The sequence below is a fragment of the Leptodactylus fuscus genome, chromosome 1, assembly GCF_031893055.1.
Source record: "Leptodactylus fuscus isolate aLepFus1 chromosome 1, aLepFus1.hap2, whole genome shotgun sequence".
NCBI lineage: Eukaryota > Metazoa > Chordata > Amphibia > Anura > Leptodactylidae > Leptodactylus > Leptodactylus fuscus.
In genome coordinates this window covers 129,326,658-129,338,963 of record NC_134265.1, presented here as the reverse complement: position 1 = coordinate 129,338,963, position 12,306 = coordinate 129,326,658, and the positions used below count along the sequence as shown (strand labels likewise).

At 41.1% G+C, this 12,306-nt stretch overlaps 1 protein-coding gene across 1 annotated transcript in view; it reads left to right on the top strand.

The window, feature by feature from the left end:
• LPCAT4 (lysophosphatidylcholine acyltransferase 4) overlaps window positions 1-12,306 on the top strand; it is a 28,016-nt gene that overhangs the window by 5,508 nt on the left and 10,202 nt on the right. Inside the window, exons 2-3 of the mRNA XM_075276682.1 lie at window positions 11,204-11,346; window positions 11,473-11,690. Of these exons, the coding sequence (XP_075132783.1) occupies window positions 11,204-11,346; window positions 11,473-11,690 (361 nt within the window). The remainder of the gene's footprint in view (window positions 1-11,203; window positions 11,347-11,472; window positions 11,691-12,306) is intronic.

Genomic DNA, 12,306 nt, shown 5'->3' with positions numbered 1-12,306 from the left:
TGCTCCTGCCCTGCATGAAGCCAGCAGCGGCAGAAGCAATGCTGTTATTCCGCTCCCCCCCCCCCTTCCCGAATAGCAGCATCGCTCCTGCCGCTGCTGGCTTCATGCAGGGCAGAAGCATAGCGATGTTGCTGGCATCTGTGCTGGCGTCCGCCTCTCTATTACAGCGGATGCCGGGTTTGAATTGGCGGCCCCTTCCCCCCCCAAATGGTAAACTACCCCCCCCCTCCAGGCTGGCTCCCGTGCACATAGCCCCTCCTCCCTCCCCCCTGAGAGCAGCAGATACATCACTTGACTTATGACCAGATAAGTCAAGGGATGTGTCCCAAAAAATGAATAACGTAAGATAGTGGACAAACAAAGCAGTTTTGCTGAAGCAATGTATTTAGGAAAAGTCTTACATCCACATTATCAAGCAGTATAGATAGGATCCTTGTGATGGGACAACCCCTTTAAGGCTGAGGCTCCACATTGCGGAAATGTAGCGTTTTTTTTAAGCTAAAGCCAAGAGTGGATTGATCAGAAGGTAGAAAGTATAAGGGGGGCATTCACATGATGTAACGCGGCGTTGATTCTGACACGTAAACTCGTGTCAGAATCAGTGCTGCAAAACAGAATCCCATTGACTTCAATGGGTTCCGTTTAGTGTGCGTAACACATTGAAATCAATGGAAGGCTTTTTAACCCGTTGATTTACACGCGCTAAACGGAACCCATTGAAGTCAATGGGATTCTATTTTGCAGCACTGATTCTGACACAAGTTTACCTGTCAGAATGAACACCGCGTTACATCATGTGAATGCCCCCTAAGGGTCAGTTCACACGTGAAATGAATGAGCCGACATAGGAGGGAGCTGCCGGGGGGGGAAGCCACGCGACTGAGCCCGCGTGGCTTCTGCCTGAAGAAAGGACATGTCTTTTCTTTTCTCCGCTAGCGGCAGCCCGCTACATAGACCACCATTGTAAAGGGGCGGATTTTGAAGCGAAATCCGCTGTCAAAATCCACCCCTTTGCCTACGTGTGAACTAGCCCGAAGTGTTCTTAGCTTTGGCTCAAAAAAAAAAAAAAAACGCAGAAAAACCTGCAACAACAAAAAAAATTGTGTTTCTGCAATGTGGGGCCTGGGCCTAAAGATGATCAATGGAAATAGAAATTTCAAGTGTCATAGCAAAGGATCTGAATATTTGTGCATGTGAAATTTTAGTTTTTATAATTTTGCAAAAATTTATATTATGTTCTTTTTGCATGCTAGTTATTGTGCAAATTAGTGGATTACTTGATTTATTTTTGTAAATATGAGGCCTTAAAATAAATGAGAAAAACTGAGGGTTTGAAGCCTTTCTGAATGCATCTTATGATGGAAGAGTTTCCTAGTACTTGCCTACACTTGTGCTCTCAATGTGTTATGAACACAATCTTAGGGAGCCTTTACACGATGTAACGCTGCGCTCATGCTGATCGTAAAAACACGTTCAGAATGAGCGCATAAAAAGCAGCTCCCATTGACTTGAATGGGAGCCGGCATACATGCTCTCCCCATTGAAATCAATGGGAGGCTTTTTTCCCTATGCTTTCAGTGTATTACACGTGTAATGTAGCCTTATAGCATGAGTTTCCTCCTGACTTGCAAGTGGAGTTCTTGTTGTATTTTTAACACATTATTGAGTGTGCGCTCTGACACTGACTGCCTCTGATTTGGAGCTCTAAATTGCAGCCCCTGCCTGACACTGCCCTTCTGACATTACAGAGCTTATATAGCACATCGGACACCAAAACTACCTTCACTTTTTGTTCGTGAATGGTGGAAGCTATGATGCTGAGAACTTGTTACTGTCAATTACTTTCACTACCTTCACCAATTCAAGATCTGCCCTCATTTCTTGTCACTTCTCCGTTAAGGCTACCGTCCCCCATTTGGAGGACTTTTCTCTCTGCATTTTTCGGGTGCAAGTCCGGCGGAGTCTGTGAGAAACTACTTTTTAAGTGAATTGGGTTTCTGTTTTTCGGGTCCCCCAGCAACTCGCCACAAACTTTCATTCAGTACCATTCTGTTTCTACATGTTGAGAAAGTGGTGATGTATTAGTAATGAGTGAAGTGATTTGGATGGAACTAAATTGGACTCAACCACTAAACACTACTATTGGACAGAGGTCACAATAACTCTTGTAGAGGCTGCATGATATTGATATTTGGAAGACAGTTGCTATCTGTGAATGCCGAAAAAGCTTTCTACTGGGTACACTGGGGCTTTCTATGCGCGACGCTCCAGCAGATGAGCGTGGGTCCTGTTTTCCTGAGTAAAGTTTTTTTTATTTTTTTTCCTTTATGGTGATACGAGGGTCCGAGCCAACGGGATACTCCCTGATTCTTTTCCGATATGGAACAGCACTTGTCAGAGTTTCTCCCAGTTGCTGTTGTTATATGCTCTGGTTATGGAGCATTTGGCGGTGGCCATACGGTAGTACCCTAACATTCATGGCCTTCAAATGGGTGGCTGTCTAGTTAAGGCGGCTCTGTATGCCGATGACCTCCTTCTTTACGTTTCCCAGCCATGTGTGTCTCTTAATTCTATATTGTGTGAATTCAGCTGCTGGTCACCTCAGTAACTTTAAAGTAAACCTGTTCAAAAGTGAGGCCTTCCAACATCACACTACCCCACGCAGAGGTTGCTCATCTTGCTGGAAACTACTTCCTGTTTAAGTGGCAGACTACTTCCCTTAAATATTTGGGAATTTATATTCCCCTGATCCTTCGGACTTGTTTCACCTCAACTATCTTCCACTGCTCGAAACCCTTGCGGCGGATCTCCCGAAGTATGGTACATATGCCCTTACTTGGTTCAACCGTATTCACGACCTTAAAATGGATGTGGTCCCCTGGCTTTTATATCTGTTCCAGGCGCTCCCCATCCACCTCCCATGCTTCTTTTTCACTAGTATTCAGTCCCTGTTTGGGGTTTGAAAGAGTATCTCCATCACGCTCCACATAGTCAAACCAGAGTGCCAACCTGGACCGGAAGCTGGGGTATTCATGGTTCTTAGATGCCAGCATCCTTTCTAGAGTAAAAACTAGTTCGACATGTTGGATGAGCTCCATCACCGTCAAGCTGGGCACTCACTTCCATTGGTGTGCAATCATGGTTCTTGCAGCTAGTGTAACTTGACCCAGCATTGTATACATGCTACTTTGAAGGGAATCATTGTCCAGAAAGCAAAGTACTAGACCTGGCGATAGCCGGATGACAAGACCTGCCAAGGAGGACATAAACTGAAAGGTGGTAGGGTCATTCCGTGTCAAGTGAACCAATGATTTTTCCCTCTATATTTTTAATTCTTTTGAGATTTTGTTATTTGGTAATAGTGTGTCAGAGAATGCAAAATGTGAAGAAAAACAAATTCTAGAAATTTTTTTGGATTTTTAATAGATTTTCAAAGTTCAGAAAAAGTGTGAATTTCTGTGTTGCCTGCCTTTACATTTCTCCTCATAACTTAGGCTAGAAAAAATATAGAGAAACAAAATAAACGCCATTCTACTCAGAACTATACAGGCTTTCACCAAATATGTCACAAGAGTATCTTTGTTAATATTTTACCCATGTGAACGCAAACGCAAAATTTTAAAACGCATTTCCGAAAAAACGTTTTATTTAAAAATTTCAAATAAATGCACATGGGCCTGCTATGCCCTTAGCCACATCTGTACCAAAATTCAAGTTGGGATCGCGATGGGATAATATTTTAAAATATAACTATTACAGTGTCATTCCGAAAATCTTGAATTCAGATCTGTTCAGCCTGTGGACAGTGAAGTCCATGAAGTGGTAGAAGGCGGCACAAGATTGGCAATGGTTGACATAACTGGTTATGTGACCTGTGAATATGATCGGCGCTGGTGGATGGCTACTGTACTCTCCAAAGATTGTGAAAATGAAGACGTAAAATTGACTTTTTTGCATCCTTCTGGTCCAGCACCATCCTTTGTGTATCCAAGAAAACCAGACATTTTACAAGTCAACAAAAATCAGATATTAACTCAGGTGGAGCCTAACACCATGACAGGTCGTACGTACTCTTTGACACAAAAGGAAATGGCCATTGCTAGTAAGCGCTTATGGACAAGATTACATTTCACTCACTAGAAAGGACAAATTGATGATAAAAGGCCAGTAGTTTAAAAATGTCCTATTACCGTATATACTCGAGTATAAGCCGACCCCCCTAATTTTACCACAAAAAACTGGGAAAATTTATTGACTCGAGTATAAGCCTAGGGGGGGGAATGCAGCAGCTACTGGAAAATGTAAAAAATTAAAATGGTCGGAGTTTTTGGGTGCAATAGTTGCTGGGAAAGGGGAAGGGGAGGGGGTGTTTTTGGTTGTCTGTCTGCCCCTTCTCTGAGCTTGAGAACTGCTTTTCCCCACCCCCCACCCCCACTTGGAATTCAGCCTGGCTGAATATAGGGTATCTGCAGTGCTCCTATTAACCCCTATATTCAGTAGACCGAGCACTCTCAGACACAGGGATACCTAATGTGTATGTGTGTCACAGTAATTTTCTACTTTTGTGTCTATTCTAGGGAAAGGAGTGATTTAGAACATTTATTTATTTTTAAAGCTTTTTTTTCCCCCACTATTTTATGGGAGATTCTATACATTGATATTGCTGCTGGTCATAGACCTCCCCACCTAAAAAAAAAAATAATAATTTTTTTTTTTTTTTTTTTTTTGCTGACTCGAGTATAAGCCGAGGGGGGCCTTTTCAGCACAAAAACTGGGCTGAAAAATTCGGCTTATACTCGAGTATATACGGTAATTGTTTGATTAGTTCATATTTTATAGAATGAGGATTTATCTACTGGACTATTTTTCTTAATAAATTACATGTTTAGTGATATAATAAAAAACAATTGTTTTTGTAGAAATAGGTGTTATAAATATTGGTTCTTGTACTCTTGTTAACATATAATTAGGATGAGACTATTTAGAAAATCGCACTTGAGGATATGAGCAGCTTTTTTCTTTCAGTTTGTTCAATGCATTCAGGTTGAAAATGCTGAACAAGTTGTGTTCTGATGATAAGATGTATTTGTTCTGGCACTTACAGTATTTGTTTTTTATGTTTTTTTATTGTTGCATATAAATGTTGAATTCAGCAAGTTGTAATTAGAAAAGAAAAAAGGAAGAAGTTCACACAAACATAAAATCAGATGATTCAAGGCTTAAAAAAAAATTAAAAAAAATTGATCCCAATTTGGTCCCAAGTTGAAAACCTGTACAAATATAACCAAGAACACAAGTAACACAAATGCATTTTTTCACAATTTTAAAACATGTTTTTTTCACAATTGCGCATCAAAATTTTGAATTTGATTTCTCCAAAACAAAATATAAAGAAACATTGTCTTGTGACATATCAAATGAAAGCCGGTACCGCGCTGAGAAAAATGATGCCTCTCCCACCTATTTATCTTAATTCTAGCCCAAGATATGTTAAAAAATGTAAAGCCATACCAGGCCAAAATTCACACTTTTTCAAAACTTTAGAAGTCTATAAAAAATTAACTGATGAAGAAAAAAATTCAAAACTTTTTATTTGTAATTAACTTAAGTTGTACTTCATAAAAAATAAAAATAAAAAAAATCTAAAGACGTCAGGTAAAAAAAATATTCCTATTTGGATCACTTGATATGGAATGACCCGGTAGTCCAAAAGGCCAGAACAGGAGGACAGTCCCACAACATGTGCATGAGGGTGCAGAATTGACTACAACCACCTCCAGCAAAAATTCGAATAAGAAGGATCTATGTGTGCCAGTTGATTAAGAATCCTGTGCCAACAGAGGGAGATTTTGAAAGCCGTCTCCCAGTGTGCCACGCCCTCTGACACCCGCTTGACAAAGCCAGCGGCCTCATACCACTCTTGGAGAGAAATAGGTCTTGCAAGGTCAGTCACCCAACGAATTAAACACAAAGGCTTGACCTGTTCAGATGGGACACAGAGAAGGTTATAGAATGCTGAGGTGCCACCTTTAGTGGGAGCAGACGGGGGCCCATAATCTTAAGGCTAATTTAGGAAACACAGGGTCCAAGACCATATGGGTTTGAAGAAGATGCCTAACTTGAAGGTATCTAAAGAAGTTGCTTTGGGGGAAATTTCTCCTTCCGCGTAGAGAATGATTTAAAATGATCATCTACATAAAGCTGGGCAATCTTGCGAAGGCCGGCTTCCACCCACCTCCGCAAATCCAGCTGGGGAAGGAGTGCAATTATATCTGAAAATCTTTAATAAACTTTGAAACATAAAATAAGAGGTGTATTTTTACTCTTTTGGAAAAAATGTAGTGACCTCTGCTCTGAGGTCTCCTCAGGCCCTACAGTATGTTGAGTGAAGGTCCTGGGTATCCAGTGGTCACCTGGTCTACTCTTCAAGCCTCTAGAAACTATATATTAATCTGTTCCACTCCTCTTGCTCTATTCATAAAGGCTTGTCATGGGTGATGGGGGTAAAACAGGAAATACCCCCTGGCATAAACAGTTCAGTATTTTACTCCAAGATAACCAGGCCAAGAAACACACGGAGTACTGACTATAGCAATTACAACATGTGAAAACAAGAGCCCTGTTGTAGTATTGGCACCATCGGGACAACAAGGGCCAGTAGGATGGAAGAGGTGTGCAATGGTGTAAGACCTCTCATAGCTTTTTGGGAAACAAGAAATGAAAGTATTGGAGAAAGGTTCAACCTGACAAATTTGTGTCTGGCTTTCAACCTATGTTACTACAGTAAGCTCTACTTATCTCCATAAAGGTAAACATTGATAGGCAATCTATAATGGAATTTAATGTTATCTTCACACCTTTCTCTCATCTCTAGCAATGGGGAAGCAGTAAAAATCTGATAAGCAGCTGATAGCAATAAATTTCTGATAAGGAAGGAAATGTAAAAGATGACCTAGCACTTTACAGCTTACAAGATAAAGGATTTTCTAGAAGTATACTATTGATAACCTATCCTTCTTATAAGTCATTAGTAGTAGATCAGAGAGGGTTTACAGCTCTGTACGCACTGCGACAGCCAGGAAATGTACTGCAAGCTAAGGCCAATTGACTTGCTATGTGACTGGCTATGCTAGTTCTAGTATATTAGATGAAGCCAGCTGATCGTGGGGTGGCAGTAGTCTTCTGTTATGTTGATCTATTGTTAGGGCCCGTTTCCACGAAGTAACGCGACGCTCATTCTGACACTTAAACACGTGTCAGAGTGAGCGCTTCAAAACAGAATACCATTGACTTTAGTGGGTGCCGTCTTGCGCGCTACATATTGAAATCAATGGGTTAAAAAGCCTCCAGTGGCAGTAGTCTTCTGTTATGTTGATCTATTGTTAGGGCCCGTTCCCATGAAGTAACGCGACGCTCATTCTGACACGTAATTGTCAGTCTATTTCTCATTAGCGGCACTGAAGATTTGCTGTTAACTAGGCTAGTAATGACAAATGGCCTACTTCTAAGGTAAAGCACCGGAGGCCCCAAAAATTAGTATAGTGATAACTGTTCGGTACACTGTGTGTCATCTTCCCCATCCCAAGCAAATCTACATTGCTAGTCATTATATCCAGCTGAATAATACTTTGACTTAGAGAAATGAAAGAATCAGCGGCCCAGGAACTGTCAGTGGCTATAAGTCACTTCATGGTGCATTAGGTGGCACCACCCTAACAGTTTAAGGCTGTTCAGGTCTTATCCGTATCGTACGCCAGTCTCAATATGCAGGCTGACTGGCACAGGGACTGAGAGACTTATGAAAACAGTGCGATCTCTTCAAACATCTGTTGGAGGTCTCGGGGCCAAAATAGAAATCTGTGTCAGGCAGGAATTTTCTGATGTAGCGGGAATGGTTAATTGCCCCCATTAAATGTAGAAAATATACAAAAGCTATTGAAACCCTAGCAATTATTTTACTTTACCTCCTATCCCCTTCTCCTTTTATTACTTTTTATGTCTTACCTTTTTGCAGAGAATATAATACTGTATTTGGTGGTAAGGTCTCTGACTGTGGAAGAGGCCACTCCCAAGACTGGTGTTTCTTACGCCAGTCTTAATTCATTCTTCCACTGGAGATAGATGCACTTGAATTAAGTGGTTCTGACCTCTTAATAATTCTGGCACATCTTATAAGAACTGACACTTCAAAAATGAAATTTATGCCACTTGACCTGTGAGAGATTTCAAGTATAATTCACGCCAGTATTTTGGTGTGAGATAAAGTAGGACTGGGCAAGTATGATCAAAATCCTGAGCCATCGAAAATTCTACTTCTAACAACTACTTTAGGACACTGATCCCCACTGATCTGCTGTTAACAGCAGGCATAGTGTTGGGACTACACAGTAGATAGGAAGCAGAAAGCAGTCGACTCCATGCATTGTATAGTGGCCCTGTAGGATTCTATAGATCAGCTCCTATGTTTTTTGAATAACCTTGCACAGCCACTACCCAGTGGACTGAGCGATCTGCTTCTGGTTGCATTTACTGTGTAGTTCTGGTGGCTTTTGTGAACAGCTGATTGATGGGTGTGATGTGTGCTGGACACCCATGACCGAATATTAATGACATAACCTGAGGATAGAATATCCGTATTAAGAAGCATTTGGGCCTACTTGTGCATCCTTTTTGTGGTGGTCTGATAGAAATAAGGCGTATTGTTGCATCCAGAGGATAGTGTGGTTGCACAGCTGGGATCAGAGAGAATTCCCTTCAATCACCCCATTGGCGCATCACAACTGAAATCAGTCAGGTTATGTAATACCACACATCTGAGGACATGAAGTCCTCTTTAAGGAGTTAGAAACATGTAATGGCCTACAATTTATATAGGTTCACTTTGAGTAAATGAACTATTACACTGCAGTACAGAGGATGACATAACAGCACTGGCATTACTAGTTTGATTCCGGACCAGGGTAACTTCTGCAAGTTAATATGTTTTGCTAGTGCTTGTGTTGGCATCCTCTTCTAGACAAACATCTTCTCTTACACTCCAAAAACCTACAAGTAGGTCATTTGGTGTTCCATGGAAATAGACCTGTACCTTTGCGTGCTCATCATATGAAAATTTGGTTGTAAGTTCCACTGGGAGCAAGAACTGATTGGGAAATAGCTGTATATAAAAAAAAAAAAAAAAAAAAACCAAAATGCACAAATGTGCAAAAAAAAGCTCTATCCTTTTAGTACTGAGTGCTTAGAGATTCTGTCTGGACAAGCATCTGTTATACGCTAAGCGCACAGTACTGTAGGGCACGTTACACAGTTTGCAATGTTACTTATTTATTGAGATCCAGGGGCTGGCATACATTTACGCTATAAGGAAGCGGTTTTTTGACCTTGAGGCGTTTTCTGGATCATTTTTTTTGGTAAAAACTGCTTCAGAAAACGCCTGGCGGTTTTCCCCTCCTCTAAAGTGAATGGACTGTAAAAAAAAAAAAAAACCTAGGCGTTTTTCGCCTCCCATTCACTTCTATTACTTTCCTCAGGTGGAATGTGCCTGAAGAAGGGTCATGTCGCTTCTTTTTTCTGCTAGCAGCAAAAAACTGCTAACAGAAAAAAAAAAAACTAGCAGTTTCCATAGACCACCATTGTATGGAAGCAAATTTTGAGGCAAAATCTGCTGTCAAAATCTGCCTCATTGCCCCCGTGTGAACTAGCCCTTACTTATGCTAGTTTTCTGGTGCGAGTTATAGTAAATCTGATGGCTCAAGGCATCCTCATCCTACTTTGCCCATAGTCTTAAAGCGAGGCGCAGGATGGAAAAATGCCAAAGTGATGCATCTTTGGCACAAATCGGTCCAGATGCCAAACGTGCCACTTCTACGCCAGCTTCTTTCATACATGTTTATAGTAAATTCCTCTTCATGTGTTTAGTTTATAACTGGTGTTGGTGCTGACAACCCCTGAGAAATGGTCTGTGAAAAAATTACGTTCCCTTTTATGTTATTATCTGGGCTACATGCGACTTCCACAGGGAGTCTTATCCATATACAGCTGTATACTCCTATGCTTGACTTGTAATGATTAGACTACTTATTTTTATTAAGACTGTAATGCTTGTTCAATGTCACCCGTGAAAACTTTGGTACATGTATATGAGCAGAGTCCCCTGTTATCTCAAGAATAATAGGTTACTTGATATGTTTAGTAAAAGCACCCAGACTTAGGCCCAGTTCACATTTGCGTTCGGGCCATTCTGTTGTCCTCTCCACATGAAAAATACGGAGAGAAAAGTCCTGCAAGCTATACTTTTCTCACACTTTTCTGCATTTATTGAGCAGACTCCACATGGACCCCATTATAGTTTGTGGGGTTCACCGGTTTTTTAAGGTAACCGCTTTTTTATGTGGATTTCACCAAATGGAAACCCATGTGCATACTGTACATGAACTGGGCCTTTGCCAAAGACAATGATTTCATATCTTTAGGGTTTAGGGGTCCCATAGCCTAAATAGCAATAGAAATTGGCATGTAGCAGCTGCTAAAAATGTGAGCTGGAAAATGCTAGGTAATCTAAAAAGTGACAAGCTTTGCCTGAAACGGTTTCATCACTGCTGATTCATGTGTCGTTCTGGCTTCAGGCCTAGAAAACCAATTATCAGGATGTTTACATTGATCTCTAAATAGGAAATGGGCCTCCTCCTTTGACCACTTCAATGTCAAGGGACAGTCTTTTGGATAGTGGGAGCGGGCAGGAATCGTTTTGTGTTCTTAAATATCAGTAGGGGGAGCCTTACATGTGCCCTTCATCCTCCCCCTTTAAAGTTTCCTTAGCAGCTCAGAATGAATTAAAAGCATAAAATAAGTAGTACTCCGCTCATGTGTTCTGATCTGACACTAACCAGGTCCCTAATATCTTTCCATGGCCCATCATGACACAGGAAATGCAGAAAATGTCACATCATGTAATGACGGAGACAGGTAGGTCATTGCTGCAGTCAGTGAATGTCGTAGTCAGCAATTCCCATGTGTCTAGTTGGGACTACAAGTGTCACAACAGGAGTGTCGGGGATTGCTTAAGTACTGCTTTTTCCCTTTAACCTATTGTGAGCCTTTTTTTTTCTCTGCTAGACAGAGCTTCTAACACATTGATTCAGTTTTCTTCAATAAACAACTTGCATGACCATGTTGCTGATGTTACTGTGTTTCTTTGCTTCAGTTTTATGTCCTGGGTCCAATACTATTCCCCTTGCGTTTCTTGCTGGCTGCCATCTTCCTCTTTCTGATGTGGCCAATCGCTGCTCTTCGTGTAGCTGGGATGACAAAGGAAGAGCTGAGCCGACCAATAAGATATAGACGCACGTAAGTCCCAAGCCAGTTGTAGTGGAAGTATATAGTTATATGTCCTCATTATACAGTGCAACATGTTCATTTATTTCCATCTCTCCTCCTCCATTTTCCATTCCATGTGTCTCCTTATGCACACAGCATTCTACATCACCTGATTTACCTTCTAAGCCGCACAATGTTCTTCATGTGTGGTTTCCACTGGATCACCATCCGTGGACGCCGCGCCTCCAGCTCTGAGGCCCCACTTCTGGTTGTGGCCCCTCACTCCACCTTCTTTGATCCCATTGTTACTGTGGTTTGTGACCTCCCATCCGTTGTATCCAGAGTGGAGAATCTCAACATTCCTGTGATTGGAGGTGAGCAAACTTCTGAAAGGCCCAGTGCCTTCTGGTAAATTTCCAGGTATTTGTAAGATAAGGGGATATTTATTAAGTACTCCTCAGGCGGATCAGTTCATCAGAAGACCACATCCTAGTCTGTTAACTTAGCTCTCACCTATTTCTTTAACTGTAGCTTGTCAAATGTATTCAGTTTTGCTCAGAAATTTTCAGCACTGAGAATCTGACACTGTAAACGATTGACAATTGAAATTTTTTAGTCATTTCTGACACACAATTGTAGTCAGGTTGCTATAAAATCTCAGTGCAGGGGGAAAGTGGAAGATTTAACCCCTCAGTTCTGCAAATCACTAATGGTCTGTGGACTCCAACTCTACCAGTGTGATTTATTTATTTTTTTTGACACATTTATCGTATTTTTGGGCTGGATTTCTATATGACTAATGCAATTTGCAAATGGTATTGTGTATTCTTTGGTAAAGCTGAAACTAGTTGCTCGTTCTCAAAGTAGCACAGCCATGGGGAGACCCATACCTAATTTCTACTGTACATACCGTGAATATGTACTAAAGAGTATTAACGTCATTCATGGTTTTTAAAAATTCTGACTTAATTTTTTTTTTTTTGTGGGATT